Source organism: Colletotrichum fioriniae (genome assembly GCF_027942845.1).
Source record: "Colletotrichum fioriniae strain IMI 355084 chromosome Unknown scaffold_9, whole genome shotgun sequence".
NCBI classification, from domain to species: Eukaryota; Fungi; Ascomycota; class Sordariomycetes; order Glomerellales; family Glomerellaceae; genus Colletotrichum; species Colletotrichum fioriniae.
The window spans coordinates 2,319,694-2,335,813 of record NW_027076845.1 but is presented as its reverse complement, the minus strand read 5'-3'; the positions used below and the strand labels follow the sequence as shown (position 1 = coordinate 2,335,813).

Sequence of the window (16,120 nt, the reverse complement as noted above, 5' to 3'; positions counted from 1 at the left end):
AGCGTCAGAAACATGGGGAGGACCAAGCCCGCCAACAAGCTGTTGTCCAGAGGCCGCCCTCCTACTATCAAAAAAGCAAAGTCAATATCTCGCAAGGAGACCAGAACGCTCATCAACACTCATCACACCTTGCAGAAGAAGCGCCAGCAAGCATTGGCTCGCAATGATGAGAGAGAGGCAGCAGCGGTTGCAGCCGAAATTTCTGCCCTCGGCGGGCTCGAGGAGTACCAGCGAGCCAGTCTCCAAGGCCAACGAGTAGATCGCGGCGGAGACAGCTCGAGAGTCCTCCTGGACTGGCTGCGATCAGCCGATCCGCAGCCATTGAAGTCCAAGGACACTCGAAGTGAGGGGAAGAGCGAGGGCGGGGCGCATCGCCGATTGCGAATGCTCGAAGTGGGCGCTCTCAGTACTGATAACGCTTGCTCCAAGGGTGGCTTCTTCGACATGACTCTCATCGACCTCAACAGCCAACGGGCAGGCATCCTTCAGCAGGACTTCATGGAGCGGCCTCTACCAATGGACGACTCGGATCGGTTTGACATCATCTCACTCAGCTTGGTCGTCAACTACGTTCCTGACCACTCACTCCGTGGTGAGATGCTTCTCCGCACGCTTTCATTCCTCCGTCAGCCCGGAGACGATCTATCGAATGCTACTCGCGCCCTGTTCCCCTCACTATTCTTGGTCCTCCCTCGCAGCTGTGTTGACAACTCACGGTATTTCTCTCAGGATCGGTTGGTTGAGATCATGACGGCATTGGGATACGTCCAACTTGAGGGAAAGGCCACCAACAAGCTGGTGTACTCATTCTGGAAGTGGGCAAATGCTCCGACCAAACCCTTGCCCTCGTTTGCTAAGAAGGAGCTCAATCCGGGCATGAATCGTAACAACTTCACAATCACATTGAAAGGTTCATGATTACATGCTACTAGATTGGATCAACTTTTCGGCCCAGGGAGCCGGCTGGCAGATCATCAGGTGCGTTGAAAACAGGACATCACTATTGCCATTGTGATCAAAGACGAGACCCAATCACGATTCTGGTTGCCTTTTTGGGGGCAATAATGGACGATCAGACGCCGAGGCGGCCCTTGAGGAGGTGTAAGTTCCAAGCGTTCTCCCCTCACAGCGATCGACAGGCGATCGTCCATATTCTCGCTTCCGTTTGGACGCCGCGAAGAAGTCACGTTTCCAATAAGCCAAAGGTGACCTATATTGTGGGACGAATGTCGTCGGCACGACGAGCCCACGATAAACCCCGCCGTCCGGGCATTTGGCAAGCGCCCGTTGCAAGCGAGGGGCCGCCGCGGCTGCTTTCACCTGCCCTTCACGGGACTGACGAGTCCATATTCTACATCTAGATCAATCGGCAATTCATGCGAGACAAAACATGGACTTGGTCGGCTGCCGCGGGCTCTCTGGCGTTTGAATGGGGCGTCAAGGTCTCAAGCTCCATTGGAAACAGCTTCGACCTGCCTGTTTCTCACAAGTTGACTATCTCGCTTCCGGTCTCTTATCAGCTGTTGCGGGTAAAGTTAGGTATGAGATTCCACGTGTCTGAAGCCGAGGAATGGGCGACGGGCATCTAGAACAGACTTGGCTTGAAGAGTAAGGGATGGGAAGGACGGGATAAGAAATGTGGAATTGGGCAGTCGACGGAGATGGGAAAGCTGAAGATGGTGTTCACCGGATGCAGACTGTATTCAAGGCGTTTCCATGCCGGTTTGTCTCCAATAGCGCTACCAAAGTCTAGGAGGAACATCCGTCGTCGGGTACCCCGCAAGTCAAATTAGTCGCGTATCAGTGTTTTGATCCAAGGCTCTTGAGTTCGTTGAAGTCTCTGATCGGCTGCAACGTTGGGCTCAGGTCAACCGGGAGTGGAGCGTTGCCGGGGCGGACGACGGGAATGCTCTGCATTCCGGCCTTGATTGCGGCTGTGACTTCGTTGGGGTTGTCACTGAGGAAGAGCCATTCCTCAGGCCTGGTGTCGGCGAAGTTTGACAGAATGGAGGCATAACTGCCGGGCTCAGTCTTGAGGCCGGCGTTGACCGTGTCGAACCAGCCCGAGATGAGGGGCGTCAAGTCCGCCGGCTGAGCATCTGTGTAGCCAAAGAAGAGCTTCTGGGCGGGAACAGAGCCAGAGGAGTAGATGACGAGGCGTAGGCCGGCGTCTTTCCAGGACAAAAGACGTTCAGCGACATCCGGAAAGAGAGGCGCCTTGATTTCACCCGACTTGTAGCCCTCTTTCCATAGGTAGCCCTGGAGGGCCTTGAGATACGATGCTTTGACATCGCGTTTGACAAGGTCGCGGAAGTGCGCCTCGAAGACTGATCGATCAGACACGCAGTCCTCAGGGAACGCATTACGGTAGACTGCAAACTCGGGATTGTCCCATTGCTTGTCTAGGGTAGCCGGAAGGGCATCGACGGCATACGGGTACTGGAAACCGAGACATCAGCACGGGAATGATAATCGGCGGGACTGTGCCGCCGTGGGAGCAAGCGCACGGTTGCCCGGCTCGGAATGAAAAGAACCACCTCCGTGCCACCGGAGAAGAATTCAAGGAAGTCACCCGGAGGGTGCCGCAAATTACCCGATGGACCAGGGGGTGGGTGGTTGGTAGGAACTTGGGGTGAGACGACATACCAGCACATCTTTGACGAAGGATATGGGACAAACGGTTCCTTCTGCATATTTGGAAAGTCTCGAATCAGCATGGGCAATGTTATCGAGACTTGAATCCACCAATGCAACAGAATCATCCTGGATGCGGTGAGTTCGGCATCAGGTAAGAAAGGCGCTCACCGATATCGAGCAATACGACACTAATAGCGCCGAGGTTGTGGGCCATTGTGTGAGCTGTCTATAGAGAAAACCTTGGTATTGTGTGTTGTCGGGACAAGGTGAGGCAGCAGGAAGAGAAAAAAAATTAATTCCCGGAGTGACACGTCGAGACGGTGAGACTCGGGGCCGCGACGCGCGATCAGACTTTTTTTTTCTTGCGATTATCTTTCCTTGCTTCTAGATTGAAATCCTCCAGCGGCGTTTCAAAGAACTGTTTACTTCCTAATTTCAAGCTTTCCGCATTTCAACGGAGGCAGGTTGACAGGCGCTAGCTGGTTCATGCATGAAGGTTGTGACGGCGGGAGATTAGAAGAAGGCGGTCAAGCCAGCGACCGGAAGTCGAGTAGGGCCGGAACGGGAAAACGCGGTTGCAGACCTGCAGATTTGCCGTATGGCTGCCCGGTGCAGGTGAGAGTTGGTGCGAGGTGTGCCTTGTGTGTGTGTGTGTGTGTGTGTGTGTGTGTGTGTGTGTGTGTGTGTGTGTGTGATTGTGTGCGTGCCCGTGTATCCGTAAAAGAGAGAGAGTTGGGTTGCGCAACGCCGCAAAGGTGTGTGTGTGTGGAGATGGCGAATAAGGTCGCAGAGGGCTATACCAACCCAGGCGTGCCATGGTAGCAGCCGGTGACATGGCCCAATAGCAGCAGACTGTTAAGACATTGATTGCATGACCAGGACTAACACTGAAGCAGCGGTGAAGACTGAAGAGGGCGGCATTCAATTGGGGGCGATATCAAGCGGCAGCGGCTGGAACGAGTCCGTCGTCCGCGGACCAGCCGACGACAGCGGCAGAGTGGCTCTTCCTCAAGGCTCATGTATCGAGTAGGTGGATGAACATTTTGCGGCCGGACGGTGAACTCGGGGGCCGGAAAGGGGGAGCCGGCGGGAAGCTGGTCGCGAGTCCGTCACGCATTTGTCAGGCGGTCTAGTTCCCCACCATCGTGAGAATTTGACAGGTCACCGGTGAACTCGAGAGAAGCGCAGAGAAGGTCGTCGTCCGGTCCTTGTACGGGCGTCGACGGCCCCAAGGAAGATGCGCTCGGGTACCTTGCGTGGAGCACGCCGGCCTTGTTCCCGAATCCTTTCAACGGAACGCCTAGTTCAGGTCACCGGCCGAGGAAGCCTAGGATCTGTCATCTTGGTTAGGCTGATTATGGGTATCGTGAACCCCATACCTGCCTGAGATCTATGGAGCGGGATTCTAGAATCAAAACGAGCACGCCAGAAGAGACTGAAGCTATCTCCTGGCTTGATTGGAAGTTAGAGCTCCTCCTGGCAAGGTGACTAGTCGAGACTCCAAGAAGTTGAGAGGACAGACACAAGCGCTGCGGTTAACAAGGCTATTGGGCTGAAGTTAAAAGTGGCTGATGTTTCCCTACTTTTTCTTTTTTTCCTAATCCGTTCGGGCCCCCCTGCCGATTGAACCTCCGACACACATGCCGTGCCCTTTTCGTGCAGTCTCATCGTTGCTATGCTTCCATCCAATCGTGCCTCTCTGCGATATCAATCCTTGTCACATCTGTGATCTCGTGGTACGACTATCTCCCTACTTTACGAATACCAACGCCAGAATTCCGCAAGGGGCATGGGGAATCGGGATGCCACCGTAACGCAAACAAACATTGCCGAACCGGACTTGGAATGGAAACGGCGACGGCGACATGGGCATCGCAAAAGCAAGGGTCCAATGGACTGGCGCCTTGAAATGACAAGCCACGACATTTGGACCCCTTTGTGTCTGAGTTGCTACTCGTGCCAATCTGTACAAGTAGCTTCCCCTTGATATGCTTCTGTCCGCATTCGAGCGTGTGGCAGTTGAGCCAGACTACCTGCCAATTGCGCTATGCCGTTCTGAAATTCTGATGCTTCCTCTCTTCGGTCGATAAAGCTTGAGCTTCGGAGGCGTCCCGCTCTCTTACGAGCAACGTGTCTCGCTGACATATGATGGTGATGAGCGGACTACTGGTGTTGGTATATGCCAATGGGCAAGCGGCGGATTGAGACCGAGCAGGCGGGTGCGAACGGCGTGAATCTCGCCCAATGCCGAACGAACGCAAGATGTACTCGATAATCACGATACGTCACGGCCTTCTTCCATCTACTTCGCCATTGTGGATTCATCTGCCTTGACTGGCCTAGTTGTCTGAGGGTCGAGATGTGTTTGCTGTCGTGCGCTAGCACGTCCTCGTGCTAGAGTCCCAACGGTGTGAATTAACGAGAAAACCTGGAAGCTTGATGGGAGAAAAAGCGCAGCGCAGCGCACGGCCTGCTTCGTGGGATCTAGTTGCACCGCGAGAACGAGGAAAGTCACGAAAGAGCGAGGACGGAGAGATGCGGTGAAAGTTTTCGACCGCGTGGCCAAGAAAGAATGAACATCTCGCAGGCCTCGATGAACACGCGCGGCGGCATCACGGACCCAGGCTCTGGTCCGATTATCGCCTCCGTAAATCGTAGCTAATAGCGAAGTGGACAAGCTTTGTTTGTCCTTGCTGGCCACATATGCTTTCGCCGCCGCTGTCGCTTTACACTTCTTCTCACGAGCCTAGACAAATATTTGGGGCCAGAGATGTTGATAGGGCGGTATGAGTGACAGGACGAAACATTGATTCATTACGGAATTGATACGGTGGTTGAAACCAAAGTACCTCAGGACTCAATACCGGACAACTCAATGGAATCTACCTGAAGAGTGACTTCATGACCCGTCTGATGAACTTAACGAGATTCACCCCATTGCGTACATTGTTGACGACAGCCGCCGCGTGCTTCCATCAAATACTGAGCACATGGTAAAACGTACGGATGCCCGGTGTTCATCCCCGTGAAGCTCGCCGCTCGCGGCGGCGGGGTTATCTTGAACGCCGGTGACGATCCGTTGCGCCAGCCCGCCAGTTCCGTGTCCAACGTATCCATCACCCCATTCGTATTGCGGCCGACCAGTCACATTGGCCGTTTTACTCGCCAGCAATGGAGTTAACTGTTTTCCAGCCTACCAGCCGCAAAAAGCAAAACACCTGCAAAACGCTCTAACTCATCCAGAAGGGGGTCGAATGGTTGGTTGGTGATGGTGATGGTGGTGGTGGGGTGGTATCGTGGCATCTCTCTCGTCTTTGCAAGACATTCTGTCGCCTAAGCGAAGTCAGTTTTGCGTAGCCATTTTGGCCCATGTATCGCCAGATAGGGCGGCAAGACGAGACAAGCCATGGGTGTCTATCAGACGCTGAAGCGAGACATGGTAATCAGCTGTTATTCAGAGTTCTGATTTGTTTCTCTCAGTCGTCGATGGCTGCACCGCCCACCAAGGAACTTGGAGCTGAGTTCCGACTGGCACTTTGTAAGCCCCCCATTGTCTGCAGTAGGTAGTGAGCGTGCTGCGGCCTTGAGGCTTTCGTATGATCCTACGTCTCTCTCGTGAGTAGTGGGGATTGATTCCCGGTGGCGGGGGATATTTCTTCAGGGTCATTCATTCAGCAGTGAGACCACTATTGCCCGGTCACACGACCAAGTCGTTAGGGAACGGAGTGGCACCAGGGATGAGGAAAGGCGTGGTGACTCGTGAGAAGAACACGAACGCCGACTGCGGCCGCCCCCCCCCCCCTTTTCCCGTTTGGTGGGAAAGGAGGTCACGGTTACACTCATGTTATGACTGGTACCTTTACATGATTATCCGTTCCTTCATCATCGTCAATCCGACCTGCCGAACCTTTGAGCTATGCCAGGGATGCTTTTCCACACGGATGGAGTCAAGTTGGCGAACTCCGCGATTATTACGTCGTCTGGATGGCACACACATACTGGTTTGGATTGTACAACTTGTTCACTTCCCGAGGTGCACATGGTAAACTGAGATGAAAAGAAAAAGGCTCCGACCACACTTCCCACGAACCTTTTCGTAAGAACCAATTTGGGTTCATGAGGGGATGACGAAGAGCGTCAACCTCTGAAACACTCTCGAGGAGCAGCCGTGATCGGCATCAGCCAAGGCTCAGCGTCACGGGCGCTAAGTACACATGGCAGAAGCATCAGCTCTGAGCCTGTGAACCGTGGAGGGCCTCTTTTGGGGTCCAGCTTTCGAGGTGAGGTGGCCTAGGAGAAGCACTGTGGGGTCACATCAGCGTTCAATGATCGGACGAAGGTTTGACGTTAAGGCCCCTCCCCAGACCTTGGACTGGGCCAGATTATCGATACGAAGCGAGGGTGTGGGCGGGTTCAAGGTTTCAATGTCGCCATGTCGCGAAGCTGTAATTTCAAGGACAGTTTGAATGGACAGCTGTACGGATACATAGAACGCAGATCGGGTAGTTTGCTTACGGCCAAGATCAAGAATGAACCGGAAGGAGGAACCGTGAAAGATAGCTGCCTCATTTACGATAATGCAAGATAAAGCTCTCCGCAGGACCAGTGTCCCACCCGTATCAACGGCCCACGGGTCATCTGAGATAAATCACTCTGGGGTAAGTTGTAACTCGTAAGAGAGAGAGCAAGGAGATTGGGACCCCTTCGAATGGAGGAGGGAGGTTAGACACCAATTAGGAAAGGACCCATGAAAGCCCGTTTTCTTGTTCTGGAAAGTCGATGGAGAAGGATTCGTGGCACAGGGCCGGCGGCGCTTGGGGACCTGCTTGGGGACCTCCCAAGTTCGTGGGAAACTCTGGGGAACTCGTGGCCGTCTGTGAGTACGTCTCCTTACTTCCCTTACCCCCAAACATGGATGAGAGAGTTCAGAGAGGCGCCTGTGAACAGATAACACTGGTGGTGCGACCAAGATACGGGACGGGATTGACAGTAAGGATAGCTTTGAACAAGCCCGCGACGCGATGTATGATGTCGAGCGGGCGCGATTATACTTCTGTCCCATCTGCAGGTCGAAAGGAGTGCAGTGTCATACGACCAATGAGACCAAGGCAAGTGAGCAAGTGAAACAGAACCCCAAGGAATCCAGTCGAGAGATTGTACGAGGTAAACAGCTGGCGTTCGTGGCTGGCGTGCTGACTGTTTGAGAGGCACAGAGGGCTGCCAGGAAGGAACTACATAATAGGTACCTAGTAGGTTCAGTGCACAGTCTCTGGACAATGGAGAGTGCCCGAGGTACTATAACGGAGGGGTTGAGACCGTTGGGAAACGGTTGGCCAGTAATGTTCTCAGTCTGCAAGGTAATACCTCTAGGTATACGGAGTACTAGGTAAGGCAGTTTTCGGTTATTGAATTGACTCTACCTCTTTGCGTTCTCAAGAGTCTTGAACTCTCAGCCCCAATTCCAAGTCACCAAACTCTCCACAGTCGCCTCTAATGAGGAGGAGGCAAGAGCGAGCAATGGCAATGGGCAGCCCGGCAATGAGAATCGAACAACTGTCCTGACTCCTGACTACGTGACTACTCTGACATATCCACCAAGACTTTTTGTTGGGACGGGAGTCATAGGACTGGGCAACTGACGTGACGAGTTGCAAACCTGCTACTATTCTTGTTCAGGGGACCTGGGGACCTGGGGATCGTGGACGTGGCCTGTATCCTGATCCGTACCGCGGCAATGCACTCCAATTTCGGTCCACGGCCAAATGACCAAATGACCAAATAACGATATTCTTCAGCCATGATCCAGGTCCACGTTTTCCGAGAATACTGGATCTCACATTCTTTCCGAGTAATTAGTGTATCCGTACACTGTAAGAAGAGAGGGAAATCGGGGGACCCGTCACGTTGCCACTCTATCTTTGGAAGCTAAGCCATAACAGGCACGTCCATTCAGTTGAGATATCCAGATCTGCGAATCAGCATGGATAGCTTATGTAAAAAGACACCCAATAGGAATAGCCGTGGTCGTGGCGTAGATGCTAAGCAGTCACGGGGTCTTCCGAATTCCAGGGACGGATGAGGCGACCTTAGCTAACCAGAACGACGAGAGTTCACGATCAATGAAATCCACTGAGAGCGTGACATAATATGTAGAGAAAGGGCCTCTTCCTTCCCCTGGATGATATCCACAAGATGGCTCATTCCGGCACCGCGTCCACTATCTGAGGAAACGCCCTCGGCAGTTTGCCATGTTGTATTCGTACAAAGTGTACTCCGTAGTGTACACAGTAAAGGATAATGCAAATGCAGGCCCAACTCAATGAGGCCAGAGTCTCTCTGGCGGCTGGCCAGCGCTGCTGGAACCCGTACCTGGCAGGCGAGACTTTGTGTTGGCGCCAGGAGCGAATGAGAGTCTGGCGATGGCTTGCTGGCACTATGAATTGTTAGTTTTGGATCTAAGGCCGTCTGGACCCCGTCGATCGTCTTCCCTCATTGTGTAAGAAGGGCAAGAAGGTTGCGCGCTTCCCGCTGCGACCGCCCTACACTGTGTCTGTCCGTCGATGCTGTAGGCGGCAGACGATTTGGAGAGCCGTCTCAACGGGAAGGGAGGCCTGGCTTGCCTGGCACCCCGGATTGTCGACGGGCCTTGACTGGCTGGCGACGGCTGCCGTGGCAGAAAGAAACATACAATGACCTGGAGCATGGCTTGGCTTTTCCTGGCGCTGGCAACCTGCATGCATTCCACTGGTTTCGCAGTACGCGGCAGTCATGTCGAGGTTGGACCTGTCGACGCCTAGAGGCTGCGTGAGCTGTACTTGCTGAACACGTACCCCCCCAGGGCGATGTGGCGACTAACGACGCATCCAAGTGGATCTTGCTTTCCCAGGATAGTTGGCACTGGTTGGCTGTGCCCGTGGTGGCTGTCAGGTACGTAGCCGGCAGTGCATAGACGACGGCCATGCAATAGGTACGCTGGTTTCCAGTACGGCTGCTCTGTACGGAGCGGCAGAACGGACACTTGCCTGGGCTTCCTCCATGGCGTAGCGTCCACGGGACGGTAAGCTCTCCGTCGGTACTTGCTTGCCGTCTACCACCGTCTACAGTGATGTACCGTGTAGGATTAACGTCGAAGCACGTTCCTTCCTGGGCATTCGCAATACCTTGGCTTCTCGGCGCCATCCGTTGACGAAGATTGTACTGTACGTCTCTCCTTTCCAGGCCAATTGTCTTTCTCATTCGTGCATTTTCTTCTATCGACAATTCACAAAAGTGTACTCCTCTGTAACAACACATCATCACTCGAACGCCATATTGTCGTTCAGGTCCCGCCATGCCAGTCATCTATGTCGCACGAAGCCGCAAAGCGATAGAGCTACCGAGAAGTTAGAACATCCAGAGAGGGGAAGATAGTTCGAGACCTCGAGTGTTCAACCCCAGACGGTCCCTTGCAGCCACTTCGCACATCACACCTTGGACCTTCATCGCCAGCGAGTTTGCGAACGTGCGAACCCCCCCTCCCCGGTCGAGCAGCCTGCCAGCCATTCGCGGATTCATGCACTTCGCAGGGGTTCGCCCGCTGTCTCAAGGAAACTTCCCACATCTCGAACCAAGTTTCCGAAATGCCCCTGTCAATCGCACTGTCCCGTCGGTCAATCTCCCCCCTGAGCTTGGGTTTGCGAGATACATCTGATCCTACTGTGATTACCTGCCATCTCCAGCACAGCTGGTCCCCTTCATGGCGTACCTCACTATCGGGCTTCGTCATAGTTACGCTGCTGCACGAGTTTAATTGCCTTGCGGGCACCCCTCGCGCCAGCGTTCTTCGTAGGTTGTTATTGTTGCGGCAGCCGTATTGTTAATGTTTATGTTGATTGCCAAAGTTATTCGGCTCCGACCCCGTGTCTACTTGATTGCGTCGGCCAATCTACACAACAACTACATACACAGCGGCAACGCATTCTCGCCTTACGTATCAACACAGTGGTATCACCGGCTACCCAGAGATTGCGTATTCTGGTCACTGCTTTCGTCGTGAATACGCCATCCATCGAAGCCAATGGAAGTTACGGCGGACGGTTTTTGTGCCGTGTACTCCGTTATGAGCAATCAAGTTTATCAATCAAAGCGGTCCCATTGAAGTGTCCGCGCCGATGATGAGTAACAACATAAAGCCCCGTCTACCATTCGCCAGAACGGACGCCGAGTTACCTCTTTGCCCTCTCCTTTCTCTCAGTGGATTCTGGAGAGGATTCCGTCAAGTATGACTCTTGTTTCCTCGCTGGCAGCCCCCAGTTCTAGCAGGTTACGGGGCCGGAGAGATGATGAAATGGGTTTTCAAGACGGGGCGGACGGGTACAAGTTGGGCGAGAATCGCCGTGCTGGGACCCGTTGATTATCCACCGTGGGTTATGTCAATAGTCAGCTGGTCTGGTACACCTGGGCCTGGCCGCTGAGTGATGCAGATGTGCTCCTCTGTGTTCCTCTGTGCTGGGCTAAGTTGATGAGGTACCTCACTCGGTGGACGGCTGCCAGCCCATTCGGTACCTAGCTCACACCAACTATTTGCACTAAGTTTATCAAGGCACATGGTTGACTTTCCAAGTTGACCTCGAGGCTCGTCAGTGCGTCAGACTCAGCCAACACTGGGCAGCGTGAGCCCGTTATGACACCGCTGACGGCACAGTGTCACAGTCTTCACACCCTCAGCTTTCACCGTCCGAGGTCTGGACCTCCAAGCGTGGAGCTGGTTAACGGAGTCGTAAACGGAAACCAAAGTAGTCCATGTATAATGTCTACCTGCGCCTCGAGTGTAGACACAAACATCAGAACAGGCCATTCAGAGACAGCAAGTGGGGCTTCTGGGCTGACCCGGCCTTTCACTCACTGGCCATCTCTTTCGTCTGTTCTCTGCATAGGCATGGAGAGAGAGAGAGAGAGAGAGAGCTGCCTCCCCCCTCCACAGTTCACACACCTGACTACTGTCTATGTATGAGGTTGGTTGTCGTGTGTCTGTGGAAGCAACAGAGCTAAAAGGGGGGCTGAGATCTAAACAGATGAGAGCGAGCAATCGAAGTGTCGGTCTGTCGGTCTGGCTGACTGGAGTCTTTTCGGGCATGGCTGGGTTGCGTTGCATCGCGTCTGGTTGCCAGCCCAGCGAGAAAGAAAGCCCAGTCGTGTCCTGCAGGAGGATCAGGATAGCATAGTGTAGTGCATGCTATTACTGGGTAGCTACTAAGGTATACATACGGATAATATGCAGGAGACAGTTGTCTGGTGCTGGGGATTGGAGAGAGATGTGAGAGACAAGCAATCCTGCCTTGAATGCTGTCTGCAAGTTGATCAAGCGTGCGTTCCGGTCGTCCCAGTCGTCCCACTCCCCTCCCCCCATCATCCCACGTAGCGCGCCATGCTTCCTGTCGACTTGTCCCAGACTGCCCAGTAACTGTGCCAGGTGCCAGCCCCGTGAGTACTGAGGATACGTACTCTTCCCCCACCGCTTTCTCGACCGTCCGTCACCCTTTCCCAAGGATGCTACCTCAGCATGCTCAGCATTGCTCAGGTAAGGTAAGGAACCTATCCAGGTACCTAGGTAACTCCCTTCCCATGCAGTAAGGTATGGTACCTACCTCACTGTGTAAGGTATCCATAGACTCTCATTCCGTCCCAGTTCTCTCAGTCCTATCTGGGGCCCCCGTCTTGTCGGTACGTATCGCCGTAAATGTACTCGCACCTCACCGTCCCGGAGCTGTCGCAATACGCAGTCCCCGGTACGTACTCCCGCGCTCGCCTTTCCACCCCCGGTCTGCCTATCTCGCTCCTGGTCCTGGTGTTCCTCGCTCTCTAGTCGCTCTGTCGCTCTGTCCCTCTCTTCCATCCCGTCTTATCCAAGCCAATCCATCCCCGTCCATCCACCTCCATCTTCTTCTTTGGCCGTCTGTTGCTCACACACTCTCTCTTCACTCACTTCTACACCTCTCTTTCTCTCGCCTTGTATTCCCTGTCCTGCACCAGCCTACCCACCACCACCCATTTGCTTCGTCCAACCTACCTTACCGTACCGTCCTCTCTGCCTCTGCCTGCACTTACCTACTTTACTCTAATACTCCCCCTTCATCATCCTCGCCCCTTCTCTTGTTTGTTTCCTCTACTCTACCATCCTTCAATCATCGTCGTCAACGGCCTCTCTTCCTCTCCTTGCTTGTTAGCCTCCTCTCCCCCGCCTCAACCTCCTCCCTTTACCACCCTTTCGCTCCGACCTCCTTATCATCTACTCGCCCATCAACAAATCCACCGATACTCGCAACGCCAGCTCCCGCGTGCCCACCCGCGAGTCATACTTGCAAGCAATCACGCAATCTCCTATCACGCTCTGCCATCGAGTTGAACAGTATATCAATCAGTCAACCCATCGACAGAGATAGGATAAGAGAGGCCTCAGGGACCACGACTCCGTACAAACTCCACCAGCCTCGGCAATTTGCTGTCATTGAACATTGACTCACACCTTGTGTCCTTTGACTCACTTTGGCCCTCGCCTTTTGTCACTCAACATCCGTCCACGCTTTAAGCAACGGCACCTCCCTCACCAATCCATCGAGATAAGACCTATCAGCTCCCATCGACCGACACTCACCAACGATCCTCGCCTGTCGATTCGTTGTTTCACACTCCTCAACGCTCGAATGCTTCCGTAGCCACTACTCTCGCCGATCTCGGTAGTCAGCTTGCTTGCAAGCCGTTGCAATTCACACTTCCAACGACATCTACCTACGGCCATCGACTATAACGTCACCCGGCCTTTGTGCCTACTAGAGCCAGCAAATCAACAATCAACCGCGTTAGCAGTTGGGTGCCATCTCGAAACAGTCTGAATCCTCTAGTTAGGAATCAACGTCTTCATTTCTCCTGCGAATCAACTATACAACGTTGACCTCGCGAACCCTTCCTTCGACCTTCGGGCGCCACTCTCTACACTTTTTCTTCCAGCAAGCTTGCTCTATTTCAATGTCCTCATAACGATACTTCTTTGTCTTTTCCGGACCACATCGTCCAACCCCATAACGACCAACCAACCAACAACAACAGACTTTCGCTTTCATATGTCCGTCTCCAGCAAAAAAATACCCTCAATGAGCCTCTGATAAGTCAACGAAAAGGAGTTAGAAATTCGTCTTGTTTCCTGTTAGAATTGTTCTTTCAACCCTGTACATTCTTGGTAACACCCAAACTCGCCTCCTTCTCGATCTACAACAACAACAATAACCGACACGAATCCAACGCCGTTCACACCCATCCTTCTCGACCCAGCAACCACTCGAATCCTCCTTCCTCTACAACGACGAAACCTCGAAAAGCTTGCTTTAAGGCTGTAACATCACTCTCGTCGCTACATCGCTGTTTCTCAGTTCGACACTCCGTGCTCCAACGCTTCTTTTTCCAGTTTCGATATGGCATGCTTGAGAGACAACTTTCAGAATGGCGTGCTCCTCGGTGGTCGATATGAGACCATCTCTCCCCTCAACCATGGTTCCTTTGGCATGGTCTTCATGGCCAAGGACACCAAGACCAGCGAGACCGTCGCCATCAAATGCTTGACTAAGAAGGAAGCTGCGGATGAGTATGGTTTCGATTTCGCCATTGACGAGAAATCCGAGGAGCTCGTTCTCCACAGCCGTCTTGGTTCCCACCCCAACATCGTCAACCTTCTCGACACCTTCGAAACCGATGCTCACCTCTACTTGGTTCTGGAGTTCTGCCCCCAAGGTGACCTGTACGAAGCTATCCGCAAGGGTCACGGCCCTCTCGAGACGGAGCATGTCCGACAGTTCATGCTGCAGCTCGTGGATGCTGTCGACTACATTCATTCCAAGGGCATCTTCCACCGGGACATCAAGCCGGAGAACATCTTTCTCACCCAGTCTGGTGACATGAAGCTTGGCGACTTTGGCCTCGCTACGACCGAGAACTGGACCTTGGAGAACACTGTTGGCAGCGACCGTTACATGTCCCCCGAGCAATACGACTCCGCGGGTGCTGGCTACTCTCCTGCACAAGCTGACATTTGGGCCATTGGCATCTGTCTTCTCAACATCCTTTTCTCGCGGAACCCCTTCACCACCCCGACCGAGGCGGATCCGCTTTTCTTGGACTTCTCCAGAGACAAGCAATCCCTTTTCGACGTCTTCCCCTCCATGTCGCTGGACACCTACGAGGTCATTGTTCAGTGCATGAGCTTGGATCCTAAGAAGAGATCACTCGTCGGTGCCCGTTCTGCTCTCCAGCGTGTCATCAGCTTCACCACCTCTGAGGAGGATGATGATGACTTCTGCTCCGCCGAGCGACATGTCATGGCAAGCGCCAACCGCGAGCCTCTCCGCACCCCGTCCATTCAGAGCCCCCAGGTCGATCAGGGTGCATTCCCCTGGGCCAAGGCCCTGCACGCCAGCCCTCCTCAGCCGATCCGTCAGCTCAGCGCCATTCCCGACGAAGACCTCTTCTCCAAGTCTGGCGAGACACAGAATTCGGACTGGTTCAGCTCTGCTCAAGCTCCTTCGATTTCATCTACACTCAACTCTAGCCTCGGCATCTCCATGCAGTCCCTTCACATTGGCCGACCCATGAAGGCTGCTCCCCGGCCCATCCCCAAGGTTTCACCCATGGCCGGCTCCCTGCCCATCAACATGGCGAAGCCTCGCAGCAACTTGTCCTCCATGTCCTTGGTTTTCGGCCGTAAGGATGCCGTTTCCAAGAGCTGGAGTGATATGTGGGACGAGGACGAGGAGGAAGAGGAGGCCGAACGCGAGAGAGAGATGCAGTCTCTGAAGGATCTCAACTCGAGGACCTGGAGCCAGGATGGCAAGTCGGACGACAAGGAGGACGATTGCGAGACCGTGGATGCTACGCCCCTTGCGACCACACCTCAACGCTCTTTCCATGACAGCCACAAGCTGATCCACAACGACATTGACAGCGACCTCGCTGCCGACGGATTCTTCTTCCAACAACCGTCTCCGCCCAAGTCGAGGCCCATGTTGCCCACGTATCAATCATCACCCCCTAAGCGGGACAACGTGGACAAGTGGGCCGCGCTGGGCCAGCGTCGTCGTGGCCTCACGGGATCTTCATATTCCCACATGTCACCAGAAGTTCCTCGACAACGAGTAATTGGCTTAGGCTACAATTCCTATGCGGCTGGAGCCAACTCTTTTGCGACCGCGGCTTGGGAACATGGCGGACACCACCACCACCACAACAACAACAACAACGTACATCACATCACACAAAAACAATCACCGAAGGATAAGGTCAAGGACTGCCCCTGGAATAAGGGCAGAGATTGGAACTATTGGCGCAAGGAGAAGCGCAACGATCTCGCAGACGTCGAGTGGGTTGGTGGCTGGCAGGAAGCGCATTCCTAGTCGGGTCACCTCTTGTGGTTGGGTTATCACCATCAGGACATTGCCGCTTCCACCTGACTTTTTAG

General features: G+C 53.8%; 3 protein-coding genes across 3 annotated transcripts; 2 read left to right on the top strand and 1 right to left on the bottom strand.

Annotated features, from left to right (window-relative positions):
* Positions 1–12: 12 nt before the first annotated feature.
* On the top strand, positions 13–918 carry BMT2 (25S rRNA (adenine2142-N1)-methyltransferase; the record flags this gene model as incomplete). The annotated part of the gene is made up of 1 exon (XM_053199102.1): positions 13–918. One exon carries the CDS (start codon positions 13–15, stop codon positions 916–918), a length of 906 nt encoding a protein of 301 aa, XP_053043428.1.
* An 882-nt stretch (positions 919–1,800) lies between these two features.
* UTR4 (enolase-phosphatase E1) lies at positions 1,801–2,762 on the bottom strand (the record flags this gene model as incomplete). Its single annotated transcript, XM_065758210.1, has 4 exons — positions 1,801–2,439; positions 2,647–2,654; positions 2,680–2,687; positions 2,755–2,762. 4 exons carry the CDS (start codon positions 2,760–2,762, stop codon positions 1,801–1,803), a joined length of 663 nt encoding a protein of 220 aa, XP_065613352.1.
* Positions 2,763–14,084: 11,322 nt separating this feature from the next.
* TPK2_3 (cAMP-dependent protein kinase catalytic subunit) lies at positions 14,085–16,055 on the top strand (the record flags this gene model as incomplete). The annotated part of the gene is made up of 1 exon (XM_053199100.2): positions 14,085–16,055. The coding sequence occupies one exon, from the start codon at positions 14,085–14,087 to the stop codon at positions 16,053–16,055; it is 1,971 nt and encodes a 656-aa protein (XP_053043426.1).
* Positions 16,056–16,120: the final 65 nt, after the last annotated feature.